The sequence below is a fragment of the Porites lutea genome, chromosome 2 (assembly GCF_958299795.1).
Source record: "Porites lutea chromosome 2, jaPorLute2.1, whole genome shotgun sequence".
Taxonomy (NCBI): Eukaryota; Metazoa; Cnidaria; class Anthozoa; order Scleractinia; family Poritidae; genus Porites; species Porites lutea.
In genome coordinates, this window is record NC_133202.1 from 2196387 (window position 1) to 2223972 (window position 27586).

The 27586-nt window shown below is 39.2% G+C and overlaps 1 protein-coding gene across 1 annotated transcript; it reads right to left on the reverse strand.

Annotated features, from left to right (window-relative positions):
* Positions 1-2710: 2710 nt before the first annotated feature.
* Positions 2711-25954, reverse strand: LOC140927371 (trafficking protein particle complex subunit 8-like). The gene is made up of 28 exons (XM_073377007.1): positions 25667-25954; positions 23630-23812; positions 22889-22978; positions 21696-21867; positions 20767-20923; positions 19509-19961; positions 18827-18930; positions 18470-18620; positions 17107-17204; positions 16339-16444; positions 15753-15884; positions 15589-15660; positions 14632-14784; positions 13457-13874; positions 12515-12633; positions 12200-12274; positions 11026-11304; positions 10269-10633; positions 9877-9975; positions 9442-9496; positions 8485-8581; positions 7737-7802; positions 7499-7557; positions 6720-6863; positions 6091-6195; positions 5662-5786; positions 5202-5282; positions 2711-4755 (listed from the first exon to the last, which is right to left on the reverse strand). The coding sequence occupies exons 1-28, from the start codon at positions 25821-25823 to the stop codon at positions 4431-4433; spliced, it is 4440 nt and encodes a 1479-aa protein (XP_073233108.1). The 5' UTR covers positions 25824-25954; the 3' UTR covers positions 2711-4430.
* Positions 25955-27586: the final 1632 nt, after the last annotated feature.

A 27586-nucleotide genomic window follows, 5' to 3' on the forward strand; every position in this document is an offset into this window, starting at 1 on the left:
AGCAATGACAAAATTTTCTTTCTCTTTATGAACTTGGATATGGTTGATAGAAATTTAATTCCAGAAGATTTCGCTTGCATTTGACAAAGTAAGTGAGTTGGAATAGTCTAATCTTGATAGAGACTGAAAAAATGTGAGTTCACTCTTCATGCGACGTTTTCGTGGTTGTTAGCTGTCGCGGCATATATTTAAGAAGGCGTGATCGATGCAAGCGTAAATACCTGTTGTAAGCTCGTCAAGCTTGTATTTTTGGAAAAGCGTCTTTAGTTTTCGTGTGGAAAGTGGTTGTCCTTACATTAGGCTGTTAAGTAAGACTTAAGAGCTGCTAAGTTTTACTCAACCAAAATTGCGCGTGCGAAGGCCTAAGCAAAATCTCAAGTAACTTTGCTTTGCATCTCATTAAAACCAACTTAGCAAACTTGCGGTTTCCAAGCTTTCAGAAAGGCGAAGCATGTCAATCAATCTTTTAAGATTGATTGACATGCTTCGCCTTTCTGAAAGCTTGGAAACCGCAAGTTTGCTAAGTTGGTTTTAATGAGATGCAAAGCAAAGTTACTTGAGATTTTGCTTAGGCCTTCGCACGCGCAATTTTGGTTGAGTAAAACTTAGCAGCTCTTAAGTCTTACTTAACAGCCTAATGTAAGGACAACCACTTTCCACACGAAAACTAAAGACGCTTTTCCAAAAATACAAGCTTGACGAGCTTACAACAGGTATTTACGCTTGCATCGATCACGCCTTCTTAAATATATGCCGCGACAGCTAACAACCACGAAAACGTCGCATGAAGAGTGAACTCACATTTTTTCAGTCTCTATCAAGATTAGACTATTCCAACTCACTTACTTTGTCAAATGCAAGCGAAATCTTCTGGAATTAAATTTCTATCAACCATATCCAAGTTCATAAAGAGAAAGAAAATTTTGTCATTGCTTGTTTACGTCCTTCACAAAACGTGTGAAATTAGGCATTTTCACGTGGTAGTCGTGCAGTGACGGCAAAGAAATATATGCAAAAAGGGTGATGCACGTGCAAAGTTGTTGTGTTGCCTTGTCAAGCTATTGCTTTTTTTACTTTCTCGTCGCCGCTCCATCTTGAACTTCCTAATATTTACGATACATTGTGATCCGTCAGAAACAGAATTTTCTCAGTGCAAATCGGCTCCTGCTGATAGCATCCGAAACGTTTTCGACTCATCGGTAGTTCCTTTGTTTCTGGTCATAGGAAAGCTTGGTGAACGAACCGGGCAACTGTGGCGAAATAATAGCCGTCTTGTACGAACTCACGAAAAGAACTCAGGAGATGCTGTTCGCCGATTGGGCACAATAATACAAAGCATTTTTTGTGCCCAATCAGGAGCCAGCATTCGCTTGACCGTTTGGAAATGGTCCGGTGAGAGTCGGTACCCAGGGGGCGCGATCCATTCAACCAAAATTTCCGGAAATTTCGGTCCAAAACTCAATGGATCGGTTCGGTCCAACCGGAAAAGTTTCGAAAAAACAGGTCCACCTTTTGAGGTGGTCCTCTTTTCCCGGTCGGACCGGTCTGAATGTTGGTTGAATGGATCGCGCCCAGGGGCTTTTCCGCCTGTACTTGAAAACTTTTGTCGCGCTATTTCTCCCGGCCCGACTGACCGCCCTTGGGTCTCCGAGGATGTGATACATCTGGTCTGCGCCTAGGCTCATCTTCTGTCTAATGGGAGCCCTTCGTTGCATTAGCCTTGTTTCCATGGAAACCATGGTCGTTTTGGCTGCTAGTAATTTTTTTCGCGGGCGAGCATATCACGAGGCTACACACTACTAAGAAACCAGAGACGTTTACCTGTTCTAGGAGACTGCCCACCTACCCCTCCCCTAAGCCAACATTTTGGTCTAAGTGTAAAGTAAGTGTTAATGTTGGCTTAGGGGGGGGGATAGGTGGGCAGTTTCCCCGAAAAGTAAAATGATCCAGTAATGTAATCCGCGATAGTCTTGGATTCTGGATTTTACGCTGTGGATTCCTTGTCAATGAAAACTGGATTCCGGATTACAATCATTAAATGGATCCGGAATCCGGGATCAGAATTTCCTTATACATGTATGAGGCGAAAGTTGAGTTTGGTTCAGTACTAGACCAAGACATCAGTATTAAAAGTTTTATTTCTTATTATTTTATTTTTACGCTATTCTATGCGAATTTGGGGTTTGAGATCCCCCTTACGCCCTACTTGTAAAAAATACTCGGCTGACTATTCAAAATTCTACCAATAGGGTTTCCCTGGCATGTACTTGCACAAACTTACGTAAAACAAAAGAAACAAAACAACGAAACTGAATAGCCGACTATCACTACATGTACATAAATGTAGTCAACAACACCCGAAATGAGTTTTACTTTGTAATTCAAAAAAAAACTGAAAATATATGTAGGATGGTGCCTGAGGTCCGAGACCTTCTCAAAAAAAAATGACCGAGCGCGCAGCGCGAGGTCATTATTTTTATAAGGCCGAGGAGCGGCACCATTCCATTGTTTAAGAACCAGAAGGTCATTATTGTGGCCACTGAAATGGAACAGTATAGGTTATTATTCGTAATAATAACCTCCTGTTCCACATCAGTGACCTGCCCTTCCATTTATTGAAAATAATAACCTGTTCAAACCAACAGGAAAGGTCCATTAATGTTTAAAAGATCTCAGGAGTCTCTTAAAGCCATTACAAACAAACCACATCGTAGAACTGAGGAAGTTTTATTAAGTAGCTTCGAGCCACAGTACTATACGTTGAAGACAACAGTGGATAAAACTGCTAGCTGTCCCTTAGATTATCGCGCGAGGAAGAAGGTTACGAGCTCGCAAACGAGAAAAACTCGGCCGGGTCTTCCCAGTTTCTTTTCTACCCGTTCTCGGCCCAGTCTCTCCCGTCCCTCCCTTGTCTCACTGATCAACTAAAAAGAGATTGCTGACAGTCTTAAACAATAAACTATACTTGAACACAAGGATTCAAGAGCAAATCCAATTCGTATTGAACACTGGTGAAAAGACAACAACATATACTGTTTCATTAAAAATACTTTTTTACCTAACTATGGACAATATCATAAAAAGTCTCGCTATACGCTTTGATTTCAGTCACCAGCACATTACGAGCGATTAATTTTTTTTCCTGGATTTACTGATTGCGAGCTCAAACACTTAAGAGCTTATACTTTTTTCTTTTTTATTTACAGTTTTGTGATTTTGTGAAATCTTACCTGAAAAATTACCCATGATAATAGTTAATCTGAGAGAAGAACACTAAGCCAAGTGCAAGATCCACGTGTGTAATCCTATCTGGCTTCGTACAAGCGTTTGTAAACTGGGGCCTTGCCTTGGCACAGAACACTCTAGAGATCTTTAGATTCAAAGACGAGTACGACTGCGAGTACGAGATTTTCTCAATACTAAGAAGTGATCACTGGTAAATAAGCGTCATTATGACGGGAAAATACGGTGGTAGCCGTCATCATTCTACTACGCATTTTAATATGTCGTAAACTTGGAAACAAGTCATGAAATGTTAGAACTGTTTGCGATCGAGGGAGGGCTTAATCTCCGTCACTAACAATAACGGTGTCAACTCTCTGGTGAAACAAAGTACAAGGAAGCAGTGTATCTATTTTTTAAGAAAAAACGAAAAAACGTAAAGTTAAAACTCGTCTTTATCGCCCTCATCCTTGAAACTGAAGGTCTCTACTACTATCCAGTAGGACCTACCGCACAGTTGTACTCAAATCGACCGGTCTAAAGTCCATTGGGTCTAACCTAGGTAACAAATCGACACAAACATTGTACGATCGAAACATTATGTTACACCGAAAAAAGCATTCCATTTACCTCTCAACCGAAATTTTGGTACATTTTCGTTGAGGTGCAACTGGAAACGATAATTCTAAAAAGCGGAACGGTAAGTTTCTGTCCAACCGCGCTAACAGGTCGACCACTTTAAAAAGTGGCTCACTTTTTCCGGAAAACAGCCGCCTGGAACAGAGCATTCATACTTGGTCCAAAATGTCCGGAAATTTTGCCAGAGTGGCAAGCTTAGTATTGACAGGTGCAAAACTGATCGGACCCGACGATTTTATTTGCGCAGTCCTAAAAGGCAACTAAAGCAAACCGCTTTGGCGGTTAAGATCACTCGATCGGATATCGAAACGTCAAAGGTTTGGACGATCAACCGAGGTTACGAAATATTCGTTACAAAAAATTTCAAGTTCTTGTCGCCTATGAGGTAATACTAACACAAGGAAACTAAAGAGCAATAAATCGGTTGTTCGCTGAAATAGGGTTTGGGGGGTAAAATGTAGTCTATTGTTTTAGATCAACGATATTGATGGCTATAGTACTCTCAAAATTACTAGAAAATTGATTCATAAAACATCTGAAGCATTGTAATTTTTTCTTCTCCACAGAGGTCATGAAGTGTTCTCAACAACCACAAAGCTGGGCGGACAAGGCTTCTGAAGAACCATACTGCCCCCTGGTTCAAGTTCCTCGGATAGTTTCGCGAGGACGCGAAAATTGTTCATGTTATAAACGCCCGGAAGAGTAACTAGAGCGCTGAATACCAACGACGAAGATCCGCTTGAGGGCAAGTGAAATCTCCTTGAGGTTTGCCCAATCCAAGTAAGGGAAGTGGGAGACGATTTTGATGCAGGACTGGAATCCGTGTCGAATGAAAAGAAGTTGTCTTGGGCGTCAGTAGGTTTATCTTCTAAGACTGCAGTCGAGTTTCCAAAGCTAGAAAGAAGCCAGAGATGTAAGGAACTCAAAGGCACAAGTTGTTTGAAAGTAACAGGAAAACATGTGGCACGTGTGTTTTTACATCGTGTTCAAACGCCTCCAGCGGGTTCGAGAGAATTTCATGGGAATTTATTCAAGACAGCAAGTTTTAATACATACCGTCATGCCGCAAGGGATTCCTACGGATCAAGGTCGTATCACTAGGGATTCGGGTAAGGGAAGGCAGAAGTGGGGAGGGGGGAGAGTGGGTACTAAACTTGGGGACAGCAAAATGACGAGGTTCTTTGATTGGGAATGAGCAACATGTCAAGACATGCCATTCAGATTCCACTGTAAAAAGTATAAGAGCTTGTTTAAAGGCTTTCTCTGGTCGCCAAGTTGAAGGAAAAGGCTCTCAAGATAATGTCACCCCAAAAAAACACAAGGGAATTAAAATGCTCAACCTGGAAAACAAATCCACAAAGACATCAACAGGTTTGGAGCAGCAGTTATGTAACAAGAGTTCCACTGAAAGACGTGCCAATCTGAAAAGAAAAAAAAACAACAACAACAACATCACATGACTGGTAAGACTCAGGTACAGGATAAACTTTTGAACGTAACCACAAAGGCTCTGTCGGTAAAAATACAATAAAATAATAAATAAGTTCCCAATTTCCTCTTAATAATGATCGAAAGGACCCATAAATTTTTGTCAGTTTGCAACATGGCTTTGGAAGTACAAAAAAGCACTGCTTTATCAAACGTTTTAGGGTGAAAGGTTCACTTGTCCAAACAGAAGAAGCATTGCACTACTCACCATATATTTATGGTGATATTTATTTGGTATTTAAAACAAAACATTTCGAGGTATTTAGTCACTGAACACCTTCCACGTGGACGAACTCTGGCTTTTAAAATTACCTGCTGGTGCTAAAGTCCACTTGTAGTGACGCGGGATGGCGGAGCGAATATTTAACAAGTAATTCTTGGTTGTTCAAGCCACTGGGTGACACTGTTTCATTCGAAACTGGTTCGGTGGGCTGTACCTGAAAAGACACCCATGAACAATGGCTTTTCAGCGTCACTGAATGATCAGAATGTTGAAAGGGTGAATCAAGGCACAAAAGCAAGCAGCAACAGAAACAAAACACACACAACCATGGACACAAAGGCAAAGAATACTCAAAGGGAGAAAGCTACGTTGTTTACAGACCTCGATTATAAAGATTTATCCACATCTCGGCGTGCCGCCTTCCGTCACAAGAGGAGATTTTAACCCTGTGCGCTTCAAGTAGTCCTCAAGAGAAATATGACCCAAGTCATATTCAACAGTATATAAACGCTTCTTACCTGAGCCTGTGTCACAGCTGAAACAGTTTCCGCCAATCTGCTGATGTTAACATGGCTCTGACCATTAACAATTTGCTGCTGAAAATCCTTGTCTATGTAAGACGTCTGGTCAAGAAGAGAAAATGGAGATCTTTAGACTCTAAGACAAGGACGACTACGAGTACGAGATTTTCTCAATACTAAGTAGTGCGGACGGGTGAACGAGCGCCATTTTGGCGGGAAAACGTGATAGCCGTCGTCATTTTACTACGAGTTTAAAATTTAGCAAGAAATTCGTTGTGGCGGGAACAACAACAGTTAGAGGTTTATCATTTTGCGACCGGAAGAGGGCTTAACTTCCTTCCGTAAAAGTAACCGTGGTAATATTTCTGATAACAAAAAGGACAATGAAGCTTTACGAGGTGTATATGTTTTTCGAGAAAACGAAAAGAAACTTGTAAGTTAAATCTCGTCCTCAAATCTAAGGTCTGTAATGAAACTGAAGCATTAACTGAGAATTGCACAACGCACACCTTATTGATCACTAAGATTAATATAGAACATAACTCAATTATAGTCACTTATGCGGAAGCAACTGAAGAACACAGTTTGTTATCTAGAGACCAAGGAGAATTTAGGACTCAAGTTACCTGCCAAAAAACAATTAAACCGATATCCACTTGTGAGGCATCATCGACGCTCCCAGCTTCTTTGGTCTGTGAAAGTTTTTTCTGCTCTTGCCAAGAATCTGATCTGAAGAAAAAGTCCACAGCAGGCGAAGATGAGGCAGGAATCTACAACAAAAAAATATTCATAATGTCACTTATTACCTTATAGCAAAACCATTCAAGTGTGCACAGGGTTCCCGCCATGACCGTAAAAGGTAAATGTCTTCCAAAAGACGAAAAAAAATTACTCACGCAACATCCTGTTTAGCAAACTTACTACTAATATATTAATTAATCGATATTTATGCATTGTGTAAGAAGCAAATAAAAACATAAAAAAATCGTAATCAAAGGTAAAGGTAAAGATTTGTTTATAGTAGAAGCGCACTCAGTTTCCAGCTAGTAGAGAGTCTAATCTTCACGTACACGGCGAACGGCAAACGTCAGATTCGAGTTGTGAATTTCTCAAAATACAAAATAAGCGGAAAAAAACAGCTCAAAACAACTGTTATGGAGTAAACGACAAGTAAAGGGGAAACTTGATAAAGGGTACAAATTCGCGCAACAAATATCCAAATAGAACATAACAGGATTAAAAACCGCAATTAGCAGGAGACACTTAGTTAGCTACTTACAAGAATGACCGAGGATTGGAATTGGGGACACCGAAAAACAAATCAAGCGTGATGGGAGGGAGTGGGACTCGAACCCGGGACCACTGGATTGTGAGTCCTGCGCGTTTGACGCTGCCTCCAGCTTACCTCACTTTCCACGAAGCACACGTGACTAAAATGAAGTTCAGCCGTGGAACTGCATTCACCTGTTTAGACAAACAAAGAATGTTTAAAAATTAGGTGTGATGAAGGTCCCAAAGTGGCATTATACATGTAGTAAGCATCGCAGCTTTTACTTCTTTTCTAATGAAACTTTTCACTTTGGATTTCGTATTTATTGGGTTCGTGAGAAAATCCCCCCATACCAAAAAAAAGGGCTCTTTACCTTGCCGTTTTGTTGCTTTAAACTGGACCATGACGGTTTCGCCATATCTGACTTTAATTGCACCATCTGTGAACAGAAAAGAGCACACCAACGTTAGTCTGAGGCGGACACTGGCCATCTACATTGATCAACTGAACAAGTTCATTAACAGTCATTGGTACAACATCATACATGTCTTTCATTCTTCGCGAGAAAATAACGAAAAGGATGTGATACTGAAAAACAGGTGTTTTTCATTTGTGGAGAAACCCAGACTTGTTCGACCAAAATGATGATAAGAATGGAGAGACTACCTTTCTTGGAATGCTACATCAACTATCACCAAGAGAGAATAATGAGGGAATCTTGGCGTGTTGGCCGGGATATGTGAATTTCAGTAAAGTAATTTTAGAGGTCGTAATTAAAAGGAAGAATTCCTGAGACGTCCGCACATTTTTATTGATTGTTTGAAACGTGTGACTGCCCCAAAGTAAACAATGCAGAATATTGTAATGGTGACTGTTGAATTCTCTCTTAACAAACTTGAATAAACGTTTGCCGGCCTCCCTAGAAACCAACTTCCGATTAATTCCAAGCGTTTAATTGGTCTAAAAATAACTTTGGTGAAATTCACAAATCAAAGGGCTACACTGGGCGTTTCCCTCTCTGCCTACTGTTCTCTCTTGCTATCACGGGCCCCTGGAGAGTAACTAAAAATTGCTAGTCAAAAGCCTAGGTATAAAACGACAAAATGAAAAATGAAAAGTACCAGTTTTATTGTGACTTAAGGGCTGCAGAATCCATTTTCTGCTTGCACAGGAAACTTGAACCACAGAAAATTCAATGTGTTTTCTGGCAACGTCCCCCTGCATTGTAAACAGAACAAAGTTCAATGAACAAGCAAATCAATATAACTTACTTCATACCAAACTATGGGGGAATGTTTCCCATCGGGGATACTGTGAACTTTCTTCTAAAAATTGAACACTGGGCAATTTGCACAAATTCCTATACGCTAAATTTCGATATACTACGTCATCTACATGTATTGAAAAGAACAAGGAAAATAAGTAGTACAAGCTAAATGAAAGGGGTTCAGAGCAGGAGTCGGTCAAAAGAGCAATGTCGTGATGTTAAAGCTGACTTTGTTTGCAAACTTGAAAAAGAGCGGGTGGATGCTTTTGAAGTTTATCCGAATACAGTCCGTTTGAATCTGCTAAATGATTGCCCATCTAGGTCGCCTTTAAGGCTCTGCTGTATTTCCTTTGTGTTTATCTATGACTACAGACGGTATTGTCATATTTCAGTCCATTCTAAGAGAAAGAAAAATTCCCCGACAACACCTCCGTATACTGCACGTTTTTTGTGAGTACACGGGGCGTCAAGCGAAACCTGGATTATGCGGATATCCACACAGCCTTCGCCAGCAGCTTAAACAGAAGGCGTCACAAGGGATAGGAAGGGAAAAGGGGTGGGTAGGGGGGCTGAGGAGACAAGAGAAGAGACCATGTCCCTTTTCCCTTTCACCATTTTTCTCCCTACCCATCCCTCCGCCCCCCACCCCCTTCCCAATTTGTTACTCCCACGAAGGCTATTAACCACTGTCCCTCAATACACAGTGTCTATTTAAATTAGGGTCCAATGAATACAGGTTTCCCTATGTTTGGCCCAGAAGTATCAATGTTTTAGTTCATTGTGACGAGAAAATGGTAAAAAGTTCACTAACCCGAACAAGACTTTCAACATCCAGTGCCACAATGAGCTGATTTTGATCCTCGGAACTACGAAATAATGAACACGAAGTTTAGCTTTACTTTCGATCCTCGGAACTGCAGAATAATAAACATGAAATTTAGCATTATTTAGACCTCTTTACTGTTCAGGAAGATTCGCCGTTGAAACATTATCTGTTTCTCACTGTAGCTTAGCTTACCCTGCCAACTAGAATTTTAATACCTACAATGCATTGAAGACGCGCAAAAATTAAATTTTTAATAAAAGGATAGCTGGAAACACTAAAATACAAGGGGGAAAACGAAAAAAGGCAAAATATACTATGAACTTGAACAAAATGGGTAAAAAACGCGATGCGACGTGTTTCCTCAACAATCAAAAAGTGCAATGACTCATTACATACATTACGTTTGTAACATAAACATACCTCTGCGATAGAGCCGAATGTCTGTTCCGTCTTGCAGTGGCATGCACACCAACAGAACTATTTGTGGTAACATTGAAAGCATGTTGAAGTACTCGATATCTAGAAAATCAAACCATAAATTAGTTAGCTATCGACACCAACAGTTTCACCAAAACTGACACTGTTAGGGCCGGCATAACTCTATCAGCCTAGACTTTCAAAAAGTCATTCGTCGGATTTTGGTTACTCTAGCTAAGTTCACATGAGCACTTGCATTTTCTGCTTGGGATGCCTGCGCTCTTCACAGGTAGCGACTTTTCGAAGCTGATAGCCTGAATCCTTACAAGAGATATTGATTGATGAAAATAACAAACTAAGGATAAAATATCATGATAAATTAAGGTACAACTCACCTCAGTAGAGACGTATTCTCCGGAGGCACATAGTAAAACAGCACCTCGCGCTTAAATCTGCCAGGCTTCTTGTGACCATGAACCCAGACCGGTAGTTTGGTAGAACTCCCTGGGGGAAGACCTCCCTCCGGGATGGGAACTTCGGAGACTCGAGTGATATCATCCACTGTTGAGTCACTTTTACCATCGCTCACTGTTGTAGTTTCACCCGCTGATAATGGTGCTCGCCCAAAAGTAAAGAATTCTGGGTTGGGCGTAGTGATGTAGAGTTTCTCGAGGTGGCAATCACTGCAATTTGTGAACTCTGCCACAGTTTGCACCACTTCGTTACACAGAAGATGGCTTGGAAATCCAGCAAAGCGAACCTGCGGTGAACGCCATATGGACTTAGCGATCGATTATAAGTTTAAAGGCTCGCTTATAACATAAATGGTCTCGATAATCAATCAAATGTTGCTGACAGCTGTATGCTCTAAGTGTAAATCTTCCTTGCCTGCTGTTAGCCTGATGGTGAGGATTACCCTTTGGAGGCAAGCTAAAAAACTAAATTTCCCTTACCAAGGCGAGTTCTTTTGGGTAGCAAGGGTGGATGGGGCACTTTTGAGACTTGTTGTCTCCCACCAATATGGCCCCGGTTTGAATCTAGAAGGCGAATCCATCTGTGGGTTGCGTTTTTTGTTGGCAATTAGTCAAATAAAGTAATAATCTCTAATCTATATTTTAGCAGTACTTTTCTACTCAACGCGTCAGTACACACCTCAAGTAAAGGCATTGCCGATACCACTTCCAAGTTAAGACGATAGTCCTTCCCATAGATAACACTAGTCTTCTCCGCTTTGGTGTTATTCATTCTCTGGCCCTTCACTACCAAGTCGTTTTTACCCAAAATACTGACGGCGGCCATAGCTGAATTTGACGCAGTAGATGTGGAGAATTTTTCTTCAATAGGTCCATTGATAGCCACACTACTCAAACTGTATTTTATTCCTGTGATGTGAAGACGACCAGTCTGGTACGGTATGAGTGTAAGACGGGCCTGTATCAAACAACGCCTTCACGTAAATAACTTGTTATTAAAAGTTAACCCTTTAAGCCCCAACATCCACATGCAAATTCTCCAAACTGATCTCCATACAGTTTCTTTAAGAATTAGTTGAGAGAATTTGATAAAAAATCAAGGCATTTTCTCTTTGGTGATCATTTTACTAATTCTCATAACTTTATCTCTTGACAATGTATGGACATCGTTAGGAGAAAATTGTTGTCGGTCACTATTGGGACCTAAAGGGTTAAACAAGGACAGGAAGTTCATTTTGCAAACAGACAGAGTGTGCAAAGACGACCTGTCAAGAACGGTATAAGACGAGCCTGCATCAAACAACGCCTTCATGTGTATAACTTGTTATTAAAAGTTAAACAGTGACAGAAAATTCATTTTGCAAACAGTGACTGCAAAAGAGAGGTTTCGTCCTTCGCACAGTGTTGCCTGTATTCCTAGGGATTACTTGTGCAAAGTAAATTTACGAAACCTAATCAGTTATCCAACCCCGAATAAGCGTCCCTCTTTGACCCTAACCCTTAAGCCGCAAGAGTAATTAACATCAAATTTCTCCCAACGACATCTTAATTCATAAAACAAAGTCGTCACGAGAATATGAAGACATGATCACACAAGATGAATTGAATTGATAATTTAAAAACTTCTCCCCATTGATTCTTCAAGAAACGAAAAGGAATGACAATGAGAATTGAAATTTTGATGTTGGGGTTTACAGGCAGAATTTAAATTTTGCGCTGAGAAAGCCTACCGATCTTCTTGTTCAGTTACTTTTGACTAAAAGATTTGTAGAAGCAAAATGCGTCGGAACATTCACACATGTAACAATTTTCTATCTTCAAATGTCATTCAAATCGATGTAAAATTTACTTACAGGTTTTGTCTCAGTCCCATTGATGTCAAAACTCTTGATTACTTCTGTTTTAATAACTTCATTCCTGGAAGAGAACTTCAATGACAAGAGCACAAATTAATATTGCTGGTTTTCAGCTGACGTCATGACCGCGGCCATGTTGGTTGACAAGAACAAAGGCCTTTCCCTGGCCTGGAAATTAAAACTGGCCGTACGCCGATATAGTTATTATTAATATTATGTCCTGCAGTTGATAATTCATTGTTGGGTGGCCAGCTCCCCCTTGGGACTTAAACTTGAATGCATTGTCATGTACGTACTCAGAGCTTTACTAACCTCATTGGAGATGCTTTCTTGTTGATTTTCCGGGGTGAATGTCCACAGTAATAACAGATTTGTCAAGTTAAGTGGAATCTTTAACGGGTTTTTCAAAACTACTTCAACTCCAACAGTTTCTGAAACACGAACACAACTTGAATGGTAAGGCCAGGAGTAACAAAACAATCTTATCACTGTAAGTGCGTCATACCCAGAACAGAAATTCTTCCTACCCTTCCCTGTCCGTGGGTAAAAACCAGCAGTGTTTTGCTTAAATTAAACTGTACTGTCGCATGGAAATATTTGCTTTCTGTATTTTAAAAGTTGAGAATTTATGTTTGTTTGATTTTGTCACTGGTTCTTGGAGGATGACAATGTACAGCAAGCAAAGTATTTGTAGGACGAAACATGTGAGAATGGTGGCCTGGAAATACCAACCCTTGAAATAAAAAAAACTTTAACTTGCCACTACCACACCTCGACTAAAATGTGGGGAGCTTTGGTAACGACGACAGCGACGGCAGTGAGAACGTCCAAAAAAAAAACAAATGGATTTTATAAACAAAAAAATCGACTCTGTTTGCGCATCCCACTCTGACGCAAAATTTCCTTGCGCAACGTTTCATGATGGACATAAACTTTGCTTTCCTTTTCTAAAATTAGCTTCATTCGCTACTTGAAATAATTGTTAATTATCATGACGAAGTTTGAAAAAAAAAACGAATTCATTTTAATAAAGACGTTTTCGTCACCATCGCCTTCTTCAAGTGAGTTCTCATTATTTCCATCGCTTTAACCGGCCACAAAGTGTGAGTGTTATCTGAGACTGGCCAGCGCGTCTCTGGCGATTAAGCGTCGATTTTGGCCAGTTATCGTAGCTGTTGGAGAACCCCAGAGTACACGTTTTACTATCTAGTAACTTTTCGCTGACTTGGTAGGGAACAAATAGACTTCATTTACCTCTAACAACACAGAGAGGTCTTGATGTGTTATCCGTCTTGCAGCTCAGATATGGCATATGAGGACGAAAAGACGGAGGCAAAGGAGTGATATTAACACTCTCAAAAGTCTCTTGTTCCAGTTGAATCCAATGCTGCGCAAGTTTAAGGTCCAAGTTGTCCTCAAAAGAAGCAAGTCCTATAAATGTCCAGTTATGATTTTTTTCTAGTTCATCTTTCGCAGTGAATACTTGATTCAAAAAGTTGTCTTTTGATTCATGCGTATTGTTCATAACCTTTCTGTCTCTAAGTTTGCTTTGAAGCAATCCATGTTGGTAGCAAGGTATTACTCTTGTTAAATCTTGCTCAATCAATGGCAATGGTAAAACAGAAAGTCTTTCTACTTGTGATTTCTCCTTCGTTTTCATATCACTCAGTTGCTGAAAGAGATGAAATTACAGTGATTTTAATACAAATAGTTATGGTGAGTCCTGGGACTGATCTTGTGAAAAATCATGAGTCCCTGTCCATAACCAATGAGTCCAAGTTCAAAAAAAGAAGACGTCCTAAATTGAAAATACTTACGACATTTTGACGTCATCTGTGATCTATTACTGAACAGACGCACGGCAGCATGGGATCTATTTGTTAAACTCACAACACGCTGCTACGTATACACGAAAGTGCTTAGAATACCTGAACACTACAAACAAAAAGCAGTTAACGCCAATAAAAGACGTTTCCTACACAAAATGTTGATAGCATTGCACCTGTTGTATTATTTAACGGCTTTTAGAGATAACCGTTTTGAAGCAAATTTTCTAGAAGCGATGATCCATCGATTATACAATGTAGTTAACTTAATATTGCATATTTTCTACGAGTAAACGCTGTGTTTGTTCCCCGCCTTTTAAATAGCCCGTATAGATAGCGAGATTAATCTCGCGTTACTGCCTCTTTCCAAACGCGCTTTTTCTGTTTTTGTTCAGGCTGTATAAGTCTGCGAGAAGGGTGGGGGTGAGCCAAGTTGTGAACCCACACGTACATTCGTAGAAGTTTACTTCAATGAAACCTAGCCTAGTCCAAAGCAGGCGTTTTTAGGAGAGCTCGTAAAAACGACTGCTTAGGAGGGTAAATGAACGCCAGCTGGCCTCCGTTAATACCTTGCACAGTCTGCTGCTAACTTTCAATAAATACCTTAAAAACAAATAGAAATTCCCTGAGGTAGGAAGCCTGTTGCTCTGGAACTTGAAGGCTTTCATACTCCAAAAGTTGTCTAAAGAATGTTTGTGCATCCTCCAACAAACGCAAGTTAAATGACTGTCGGCCAAGCGTGAAGTTGATGTGGTCCTAGAAAGAGAAGACGCCAGCAAGATTACAAAACTTGGCCAACACCAACGGCTTTTAAATTAAGTTACAAAAATGCTATACATGCACGGGACTTTTCAACGTAGAGCCTGTTTACGTGGGGGTGGGGGACCCCAGGTAGCTGAGGTAACCCGCCTGTTCATATAATCTCTCATTTTAATTTGATCACGTTTACATGATAGGTGGCGTGACCAGCTGTGGGTTACCTCACCTACCTGGGGCCCCCACCTTCATGTAAACACAGCTGTAAACAGGCCCTAAATGTGAGTCTAGATTTCACTAAATGTACGGCTGCTTTCTAAGGAAAGTAGAAGGAAGCCTGACCCAATGAACCTGTAAAATCTTAAGTGCCTAGCATATGATTTGTTTGAAAAAAAAACTAAGATTTTCTAGTTGCCTGAGTGCAACATTTAATGTTGCGCACAGGCCACCGGGCTCTGCTGGAATTCTTGCGCCCCGAAATGAGTCCAGGATTTGTAATCAATTAGAATGGAGCCAACAAAAAATACAGAAAATGCACTTTATTTGAGTGTCAATGTATTTAGCACGAAAGTACTAATTGGGGACAATATTTTTACGTGGTCATCCGAGCCAGGCGAAGGTCTAACCGTTTGCGGGGCAAAGGAAGTACCTTCATTTCTCAGTTAGCGCCGGGAATCGAACCCGCGACCTCCCGCTCTGCAGTCAAGCGCTCTACCGACTGAGCTAACCCTGTTGCGGTAAAAGGTTTCCTTAGAAAAAAAATTAGGTAGAAAACAAAAAGGCTAATAATAATATGACACAAACCTCAGCAAGGTGCCATGACTTTTCGTTGTAAACATAAAGAGCTTGACGATAACATCTCAAAGAATGCTTCCTCTGTTGGATAACAAACAATAAATAGAAGTAGTAAGTGCAAAACGTTCAAGATAATAACCCCAAATGGTAGCACCCTTCAGTTGTGTATGTACCTGGGCTGATTTGCTGTACCGATGACCTGCTAAAATCATGTTGAAAGCATACTTGCGGATCATAGGAGGATTGGTGTGAAGAAAACAGTGGGCAGCTTGCTCCAAAAGAAGGGCACACAGAAGATCAGAATCCTGAAAAAATAGACATTTTAAGGTTTAGGTTGAGGTTTGTGGCCATTAATTATTTTAACCATTGTTGCATGACTGTGACGTTAAACTTCCTAATTCAAGCGCCTGCTTTATGGAGTAGGTAAACACAATGTTCACCAAAGTTTTCTTTTTCTTTTTTTTAATTTAAATACAGTCCTCTTGGATTCAACCCTAGACAATTTGACAAATTAACTGAAATTGAATCAGATCAATGAAGTTTGAAACTGTGCAAATTCACTCTTTAAGTGATATTTTAGGTTTGGTGTCATGCAGAAATTTTGCTTCCATAACAATGTGACGTAAAAAATTCTCCTCTCCATTAGCCCAGATCTTTCATCTTCTCTGCCCCTTCCATGATGTCTCACAAAAAAACCTTAAATGATGTTAAGATTAATGGATGGGTCAGATTCTTTTCAGCTGTAAATTAATAATCTACCTCAGCAGTCATTCTCATGAACTGCATCGCAGGGTCCAAAAAGATATTACGTGACTTGAGTGCTTCAGTGCTAAGGAGAGTTGCTCTTATAGCAAACTGGTGTTGTCTGAAAAAGGAGAAAATTTACGAACACATTGAGAAAAGAGAGAAACGATACTGTTTGAAATAGGAATGATCAACTTCAATTACACTAACACGTGGCATCAACAATTCAAGATAATCTAACACATACAGGAGCAGTAATAATTTCATTATCACCTCAAACACAAGGAAGAGTGTTTTAACAGCTCGATTGGTTATCCAAACAGTTAAAATGGCAAAGAACATTTGCTTGACTAACAACACTACAATTAAATTTTCATTAGAGTGACTCTGATGTGTATGAATACCAAATGTCATACTATAGCTCAACTTCAACTTTCAAATTAATTTGAATAAATAATTGTAAATATACAAAACAAAGAGACTGGTCTGCAAGTAGCATTTGCTAATCCGGACAGAACAGTCACACAAAAACATTACAATAACAGTAATTAATATTACTAAAATTACGAAAGGAGAAATAATTACTTCAAGAAATTTTGGTAGTTTACTTTCTTCAATTGGTTCATGTCTACCATCATTAAAAGTAAATATACCTGTACAGTGGATAAACTTGAACAATAGAAAAACTTGCGGAGCTGCTGGAGGCACATCCGACCACCCCGAGTGCTATAATTGCTTCTTAAACAATTACCCTTAAAAAAAATAATAATGCATGCATAATACCTGCAGGCATTGAGGTAGGTGGTGATGGATGTCTCCATGTAGTGGGTGGGGTAGGAGCGTTGATATGAGGCCATGAATGCTGAAATAGCTGCCATTTCCTAACAAAAATAACCAAAATTAAATGCAATTCAATCAAGGCTACTTGTAGTGAGAAGGACAAGAATAGAATTTCTTTTTTCTAAGATTAAAAATTAATTTTTAACAGATCAAGGTAATCACCCAAATTGGTCGAATCCAATTTTTACAATGCAGAAGAAAAACATTGATTCAGTCACCTCTCTCTTTTATTGGACACCTCTTTAAGATGCACACCTTGCTAAAATGAGGATTTTAGAGTTGGTCCCGTAAATGATTGATAAAGGGCCATGCGGCGCTTATTTCATTTTCCCTGTTATAGGTGCAGCGCTTATACGAGAGCAGCGCTTATTCAAGAGCAGCACTTATTTCAACTACGTGTAAAAAAGAGAGAATAGAGAGGAGAAGTGTGACGTCAAGTTACCATGGTAGCCAAATTTTGGATGACAACAATAGGGCCAAGATTAAGCAAGGATGACAGAGACAGTAAAGAGAAGGGCAAAAAAAATACCCGATAGATTTACATTAGCGAAACAACTTTTTTTTTGTACTTTTCTTAGCCATCATTGCATGACTGTGACATGAAACCTCCTAATTTTGCTTGGTTTGCTTTGTTGTCATCCGAAAATTTTGCTACCATGGCAACGTGATGTAACGACTTCTCCTCTCCATTAAGTGAGGTGCATAATTATACACTGCAAGGTGTGCACAATTTAATATAAAATATGTCCACCTCGAACATACAACTTCCCCAAACTGATCTCCATACACTTCCTTTAAGAATTACTTAAGAGTATTTGATAAAAGATCAAAGATTTTTCTCTTTGCATGATCATTTTATTAATTCTCATAGACTTTGTTCTTGACAATCTATGGACATTTTTGGTCAGTATTGGGACTTAAAGAGTTAATTTAAAAAACCTGGTTTCAAGAGTCTCCCTAGCTACATTAAAACTTTACAACTCACGAGTTTATAGAGGTCTCATTTCTCAAGTGATATGGTTTTGAGATCTCTTTATATAAAGGGCTGTAACAAAGGTGGGGTGTTATTTTTAAATACCCAAATGATTAAATATTCAAGAGCGACACTTATTCGAGTAGCAGCTCTTAATCGATCATTTATTGTACTCCTTTTAGTTGACTCTCTAGAAGACAAGATCTCTCTAAGACAGCGCATACAAGTAGTGCTGGTCCCAAAGGAGTCCACCTTAGAGAGTGTTAACTGTAATATTATTTCTATGTAATCTCTATTTAAGTTGAAAATTAATGGCAACATTGTCATTCTTACCAGTGCTCCAGCAAAATAAAACCAAGCATGCTCATTATTGAAGTCTCTCTTGGCCGTGTGGTAGCAGTTGTAAGCTAGCTCGTAATTTTGCACTAGAAAAGCTAGGTCACCCAGTTTGCGCTGATACAATTCTGGGGCATCACTGGTGTAGCTGAAATTAACATAAAAAAGTTTGCTATTAACCTCACTTGTCGGAAGGGCAATTTTTGAAATTATCTTGTAATTGTCTGTACGAGATTGTAGTCGTCTGGGATGACCGGACGACTGAGAACATGGATCTCTGCCATGGTCCTCTTAGAGTTTTTATTTTGTATAAGAAGGGCTTGTGTTACATTGCTTTTACAAGATAAAACTTACATAATTCCTGGAACCAATCCAGAAGCAAGCCCAGCAGGTTTCCCTCCACTAAACCACTTCTTGGCTCCACTGAAATAACGATGAAGGCCTTTTCGGGAAACAATCTGAAACAGATAAAAAAATGATTAATATGGATAACAAAAATAATTTCACATTATTTATTTTTCACGGAACTTATAAAGATGGAACATTTATTTTTTAGGGGATATGTGAAAATTTTGGAAAATCCAAAGGACAGAATCTCTTGCAAGAGGCATGAGTCTGGTGACAAAAATCTGCATTGAAAGCTTGAATTGAAACCTGTATGGCAGCACTTATACACAATGCTTAATGTTTTTTTTATTTTTTTTTTTAAAATGACATTTGAAACTTTACAGTCAAACCAGCAAAACTGTGCAAACGAGAAATACTTCTGGAATGGTACTGTGTTGCAAGAAAAAAGCCAATCAGGAATGAGAAACTAAACCACAAGCAAGAACATTAATTAGTTTATGGTTTTACGGCTAGTTAGCGTGTCCTGATCTTGGCTGTGATTGGTTGTAACACAGTAAACATTTCTGAAACATTTCAAGTGTTCACGGTTTTGCCGTTTGACTATAAAATTTTGATTTTCATGAAGCAATCTTGTGAATAAAGAGTTTCACTAAAAACACCCCAACTTTACACAATGTGTACAGTGTACCTGCTCATTAAGGTGTCTCATTAGCCTCTCAATGTACTGCAATAATCCTCTGTAACCCAGCTCATGAACAAATATCTTTATCCTGTCGTGATCACTAAGACTCAAACACAGCCCATGATTTCTTTGAGCTGATGACCCCCTTGTACCCCCAGAGAAATGACGGCTGGAAAAATATCGATAATGGCTTGCAAGATGATGATGGTGTTTTGGGGTTTGCTTCCCTGAAAGATTCTTCTGGGGTATTTCATTCTCTAGTTTGTCCTCTGGTTCGGGGCTGTCATCAAATGACAGTGGACCTATCAGAATTGGACCAGAACTGCTGCGCACACGCCCAGGTCCTCCCTCTGTTTCTTCAACAGCAGCCTCAGGATCGAAGTTCTCATCAACAGCACAATTCTCAGGATCATCTTCCACTGTCTGGGTATCAGCACCTACTTCATCATCATCCCAGTCCTGGTTAAAGGAAAAGCAACAAAGAGGTTAAGCATCACACTTACGTCAAAAGGCAAATACGAATTTGTACCACATGACCAAGTTTTCCCTTAAATTGTCATTTATTTTACTTTCCATTATTTCTACACATAAATTAGTGGTTTCATGTAATGATATTTTTTATCCATAAGAATTATTTTGAGCTGTTTTTGTCCCCTCATTTTCTATTTTGAGTAAATTCTCAGCTTGAATTTGATGTTTGCCGTTTGTCATATACGTGAAGCTTAAACTCTCTCATAAGTAAAGTTAATCTATCAGAATTCTATATATATAGCAGGGCTGTCAATAAGGGCCGGTAGCCGGCCAAAACCGCCGGCTAGTTAGCCATCCTTAGCCGGCTACTTTCATCTCCTTCTACCATAACCGGTAACAAAAAATAAGTACCATCGAATAATGATGATCAATGACATTGAACGTATATTGAACTAGTCTAGATCTGTGAAACGTTCGAACCATGCCATGTTGTGAAACGCCCGGGACACTTTGACGGCATCGTTCCCAGTCTTGCGTGTATTCTGACGAAGCAACATGGCGTCCGCGATGGAAAAATACCTCTTGAAAACCCCTGGAAATAGGGTTTCCGAGACTCTAAATTCCAAAATGTCCTTAGATGCCTCGGTCCTCAAGAACTTGTGCATTTGGTGCGAGTTCCAAAGCCGCCTACTATTCGTTATCAGCCTGCCACTTAAAAACTTTTTGACAGCCCTGTATAGACTATACTATACACACTTAAACAACACAGAACTACATAAATGTAGTCTCTTACCAAAGTGTCCTCACTAGTTGGTATGATAAACTGACTCCATGGATCAGGCAGGTTAGGTCTGGGATTGGTTCCTGTGTGATGCACAGAATTGATCTGTAAAAGGTGACAAGCATTTGAACCATAGACAGACTTCATGCTTTGATAAACAGCCTCAGCCCTGCAAAGCATATCAAAGAATGTAAGACATACATGACATACAAAGTGAACACGGGTGATTCAGTGGTCGATGACTTCAGATCAGCCTACAGTCGCTCAAAAGCTGGATAGTGTTATCCACGAGATAAATCACTACCTAGGCAATAAGTATTAGGCAAACCAATGATTTTATTATTGCACTATCTGGATAGTGGATAGAGATATATTCCAGGGATAGAGTTATCCATAGTTGCGTAGCAGGCACCGGTATTTTTTTAGGGAGAAAAGAGAAAATTTGAGGATGAACACGTGCGAGAGGATGAAAGGAGAAGAAGCCTCCTCTCCCCTTTGCATGTTCTCCTCATGCAGCCTTTACGTTATCTACCTTTCGAACAACTAGGTTAGCAAGCTGACAGCTTAGCCAGGCCGCCATCATGTTCATGAATGCATGTTATTTTTCTAAACAGGAAACTTAGCTCCATACAGTCAAACGCCCATGAAACAGTGATTAAGAGAGAATCCAACTAGCCCATGTACACATGAAGGTCAGTGCATAAAACTCACAGTCTGAAAGGCATGATCTGAGTCACAATCTGAACACTAGGTAAATTTGTTTCTTTATACATAATGTTTTCAAATTTCAACATCTCAGTCATGTTTATAAAATATTGATCCAGTTCACTAGCTGGGGTTTTAAGTCACGCATACAATATATGTTTGTTTGAATTTTTTTAAATGATTATTTAATAAATAAAAGCCACAAGTCAGGTTGAACATCATTGCAGCATCCTTACTTCGACTCTTCTCCAACACTGACATCATGTAAAAGCAGGTAATACTTAAACACAGTGCTGGTGAACCATCTGAAATGGCCATGTTGTTCTGACTGCTGCTCTAACTGCTGTGAGCTCATGGTGGCAAATGCATTCATGGGGTCAGGATGGTGAGATGATACAACTATGAGACCTTCAATAATATCACAGTTATCAAGGAAAACTAAAATGCTATGGACTGATCAAACAGGACTGTCACTACAATTTTAAGTTAGTAGGTATATGCAATTGATAGGCGGGGATTGATCATTTAGGAAATCAATTCTATATCCTTCAAATTCTTATGAAAGTAACTAGGGGTCAGGCTCATAGAAGTGGGGTGAAATCCCCACACGCTGGGTCCTTAGTGAGAGCCCTGTCAAAGCAAGAGATGTTATGGTTCAATTTCATTCTTTCAGGGATGTAGCTAAGGAAAATATACAGGGGCAGTGCTCAACTTTCAGAAAAAAATCTTGGGTCCAGCTGGCCCTCAAGTTTTCATTTTTTGTCGCCAGAACAAGTATTCTGGTCACTAAAAATTATATTTAAGAATTAATGGATTATCAAGGATAACGGATTATCATTAGTGTACATTTTCCCAAAGTAGAAAGTCACCTATCTTGGGGGCAAGGTTGGCGACCAGGCGTGAAAATTTGCTCACCACTGAGTAAAAGCTGGTCGCATTGACGACCCCACGGGTCGCAACGTCGAGCGCTGAGGGGTGGATCCAGGAATTTTTGATTGGGTGGTGGTGGGAGTCCAAACTTTGGTTCAGAAAAGACTGTTGAACTTTTTTGTAGCAAATTGTTTCTCACGTGTTTCTCAATCTGTAAACGCCGGTCGCCAATGGTGCAGGAAATACTGCCTTGCGAGCTGAGGTAAACAGATCATAGGAGGGTACCCAAAAACAATTTTACATTTTTGAATATCCGGGAATTTAGTTCAGTGGCAAAATGCAACACGTATTTCATTAACAAAGTCAGCCAGTTAAAAAGTGATATAGACAATCCTGTCAATGACTAAGAATTTCAGTCTCAAACAAGTGTCAGGTCTGATAGGGAGGCTCCAACATCCCTGTACTTTGATTTACATTATTTTCAGTACAACAGTAACTAGTTTTTTAACAAATAACAATACCCAGACACAAATAAAAATAAAATTTGCCTTAAGGATACAAGCTAAAAAGTGTCTGATAAATTCATGATCAGATGGCTTCACTAGTTGAAAAAAGCAATCTCGAAATGCTTCAAACCAAGGTGCAGAGGCTGTAAAGACATAAACAGACCAGAAACAAGCAGGTACACACTTATAACCAACTGAAAAACAATTTATAGGAGTGAAAAAGTTCTGAAACAGAGATAGCATATGAATTTTCAGCTGAAACATGTTAAAAGTGATCACAGTCGCTTGTTGCTAACCCACTTCCATCATTAATAACACCTACTGAGCTTACATGTACATTTACATACAGTCGAACCTCTGATAACAGACACCTCCATAAACAAACACCAAACTGTGGTCCCAGGAGAAAATGTGGAAGGTAAAATTCAAGGGGGCTATGGCACTTTAAAAAAAAAAACTCAAAATTTTGCCTTCTGCATACCCACCCAAAATTTTCAAAACGATGTAATTGGGAACAAAAGGTAGCATAGTACATGACTTGTAAACAATGTTTCAAGCAGTTTAGGCTGATTAGAAAATGGCTCTACTAGCCTCAAGCCGTGTTTTTCAGCAAAATTTCCAGGGGAATGGGTTAACTCAACTAACTAAAAAGCCTTATATTGTTTATCTTAAGAAAACATAAATAAAATGGCGACAAATAAATGGCTCATAAATTTTTCTCACATATAGATGTCAACATTTACCAAAACACCTCATTACCTTAATGTCAGCCCAGTTGTTCTTCATTTTCTTACCTTTCATCTGTGCTTCAGGAGTCAAAGTGCTAGGATCAGTATTTAATGGCTGAGTTCGTGACACAACTTCACTCAAAAGTTTATTCACAACATGCTGGGGTGGATGTGTTGCTGACATTTCAACCAGCCTGATGCGCCAGTTTCTCACAGCATGGATTACACCAGAGGGATCACGGGCATGAGCTACAATTCAAGTAACACAAGGTGCAATGCATAAATGGTTGTGTAAATAAATATTAACAATACTGTATGGCACTATTACTTTTTTGCATAAGATTATAATGCCTTCATGGTACATTGTACATCCGTGACCTAAATATTTATTTCATAAATAATATTCAGCTAATGTATATGTACATATGGCTGCCACTTTTTTCTTGTTTGCACTTTCCTAATGTAGTTCTTCATTCGAGATTGAATCAAGCTGAGATGAAGAACGTTGTGCAAGCCTTTGCTAAGGTTTACTAGCCTGTGGCCCATTTCTCAAAAGCCCCAGTAACGTTTCGGGCCCAAAAACAAATTTTCAAATCGAAATATAAAGAATAAGAGCATGGGTTCTGGGTAGCAAACTACTCCATTCTGTTTCATTAACTGATAGTTTTATCACATTAGATGCAAAACTACTGAAACCTCTATCTTGCATGTAAACAACAACAGATATACGGGCCCGTTAATTATCGGGACTTTCGAGAAATGTGCCCCTGGAACAGTCATGTACACTACCAACCCCCCTTTTCACTAACATTATTTTACTTTAGCTTGAAAAATTTTGCTTGTCCAAAGGACAACTCTCTAACATTATGGGCTGCACCACTAGTCCCAGGCTATCTGACAACAAGTTCTTAATGCCCCATTGGATGCATGTCTCCATGTCAAAAAAATAATTTTTTAAAAGCCATTTCTTTAAATAGGTGTCTATATTGGTGTTGTGGGGGATGGACATTCGAAAGAGAGATCCAAAATTCTACAGGGTTTGCAAATTTTCTTGATGAGTGGAGTCAGTGTGACTTCTGGTTCACAAATTTTGGAGTCATTTTGGAATATTTGGAGTCAAGTATCACAACGAAAAAAGCCAAACAGACTTTCCAGCACGTGGTCCTGGCATGTTGACACTATCGTGAGGGAAACACCTCTCATCATAATTTACCCTCTTCCTGTTTTTTGGTCGTGCAGTATAATTCTTTAATTTCGATGATTTAATTAAGGTTTACAACGTTTACAATTAACGTAAATTGTATTTGTTGCGAAAAAGGTAAGGACAAAACTATGTTTGTTACCGAAGATTTCTGGAGTCAAAGTGACTCCCTCCGTAACCTCAGTGGAGTCATTTGAACAATTTTGGGGTAAAATATGCCAAATTTGGCGTATTTGCGAACCCTGATTCTACCTCAGCACAGCAGCCAGTTGTTCAAAAAGTGGAAAACTCTATCCATTAGATAAATTGTTATCCATAGGAAAATGCAATTGATTTCTCTAATACTTATCAATTGGATAACGATTTATCTGGTGGATAGCGCTGTCCAAAGCTTGAACAATCGGGGCCTGTGGCTTTCAAAACTACAGTCATGGCTCATGAAATAACGGTTCATGAAATACAGAAAGATGGTTCATTTCAAGCTTGGTAAATGAATGGCAAAGATAACTACATGCTGATTATCATACCTTACAAATGGATCATTATGTTTTAGTTTAATTTTAATAAACAAAAATGAAATTCACCATAGTTGACTTAGGTACATAGTTTTGGAACTGTGACTGTGAATCGACTTTTTGATTGCTCGAAGAATAATAATTACAACACATTTTACAACAATGCCGCTGGAAGGGAAATCAACAATTAAAAATTTATTAAGTTCAACGCAAAATCAACGGTTAATTAATCGATAATTACTTACATTCCACGATTAAGTGAATGCATTGACGACGTTTTACAGCCTTTTAGTACTTGGTATTTATTTATCAAACAAAAACTCATTAACAATAACACAAACGATGATCTAAAAACTAACAAGGCTATCTTAATCTTATAATAATTACCTTCACTCGTAAGATGACAAAATGGTCGCACCATTTCCACGAAGCTTAAGTTGTTTTTCTGGCAAACTTTATCAGCATCCTCACTACACATCACTGCAACCATCGGGCAAAATGCGCTCTGTATAAACTCGAACGCTGTTTGCGTGCACTGTGCCATAGCCAGTTATTGGTGGCTTAATAGCTTTTGAAATGTCAAGAGCACAATCAAGAATTCACCATAATTTGAAGGAGATTTTCCGAGCGCAAAACGTTAAAAACGCAACTGGTCTTCCGTCCGCCATTTTGATATCTAGTACCACCACTGCGCACGTGCAAAACAATCCAGACCAGACTGCCTTGCGAGACAAAAAGTTTATAGGTCTGCAGAGCGTGCATACAAACGGAAAGCTAACCGGTAAGTGAGCAATGGTCAAAAAATTTAACTGTCAGCTGAGAAATGAGGTGTGTGTGTTTTTTTAGTAGTACTCTGGCCCCGGATTCTCTTACATGAGGCGATAGGCAATATGATATCTGGCCTCTGAATCGCACAAATGACGGCTCAAATCGGAGAGAAAAATAGAACTTGAAACTAAACCTCTCTGGTGCTTTTTGTAGTAGAAATTTTCTTTAGAGGAGAGGGGGTTCACTGTTTCCTCTTCTTTTCGCGACTTCATAAAACTGATAACATGTTAGTTGACAAGAGGAATATAATTATAGACAGCTGTTTCTCGTTTATTAAAAATTACGACAACGTTCTTACAAATTGTGAAAGTTTCGCTTATTACAAACTAAGAACACCTAAACAAGTAATAAAAATTAAGACAAATGTATTACAAACTGCGACAGATATTGCAAATTACGATTAAGTGTTACGAATTTACAGTAGCTTTTACAAAGTAACGACGGTTCAGTGTTGCAAATCATGACCATGACCGAACAATAAGCTGAGATAGTTTGATAATTTGTTTTTCTGTTTGGTACAATGAAACGTTTTGTCTAGATTTGTTTGTGTTAATAGGAACGGCTGAAAGGCACATCATAATCTGGGAGAGATTTAAAATAGTGACTTTCGTGAGTTACGTTCGCCAAATTCCTCCTTTTTCTCTTTTATTGGGGCGTTTTTGTGAGGATTTCATTCCAATCTCGTTCCCAGAGCCTTTGTCCGCCGCGTTAGCTCAGTACCCCCATCGGGGTCAGCTAGGTTCACTTGTTTTAATGACAGGTTTTAAGAATCGTAAGAAAATATATCTGCAAACCGTTGATCATCTGCAGCTCGGTCCATAATAAACGTTAGTAAGTTGGAAAGACAAATTAAACTGTTCGCAGATGAAAAGAGTAAGCAAATTAGTTTGTACGAAACTATCAATGTCATCAGCTTCTAGGCAGTGAACGGAACGAGCTTTCCTTCCAGTCAAAAGTGCAATAAAAATAATTAATCACACATTCATCAATGGAGTACGCTAAAAAAAAAAAAAATCTGCTATTACCAGAAAATAGTGCGCTGAAAAGGACAGCCAATCCAATAAAGGATGTTTCTTTTGCCTTATTTTGCAACAGCAAGATTCTAGAAAAAGGGGAGAAATTCATAGTAAAATTTTGTATCCACAACATCCTCGTTTACACCTGCTTAATTTGTTTTTCTCATTATTGTTGTTTGTTTTCTGACAAAAGCTATCCAGCAAATCCCCGATTCTAAAGAAATTGTGAGGGATTTTTTAATAATCATATCACTCGGGAGCATGTATATATACTGTGTTTCATCAGCAACTTTAATTTTAATTACGGCCGCATACTCATGGCGTATTTGCACGACGCTTTCCATCTTGCAATTAAGTCAAACAAGATTTCCTCGAATTAATAAAGAGTTTCCTCTATTGTTTGTTTGAGTTTACAGAGATAGGTTCACATTTGACAGGTGCTTGTCAAGTGACTGGTGAAATT

Excerpts from the sequence above, each read along its gene's own strand:
- LOC140927371 (XM_073377007.1), bottom strand. The coding sequence starts at position 25,823 with ATGGCACAGTGCACGCAAACAGCGTTCGAGTTTATACAGAGCGCATTT. Across the intron at positions 18,621-18,826 it reads GGATTGGTTCCAGGAATTAT|CTACACCAGTGATGCCCCAG; the intron begins GTAAGTTTTATC and ends TGTTAATTTCAG. Across the intron at positions 16,445-17,106 it reads ACCTACCTCAATGCCTGCAG|ACAACACCAGTTTGCTATAA; the intron begins GTATTATGCATG and ends CTCCTTTTTCAG.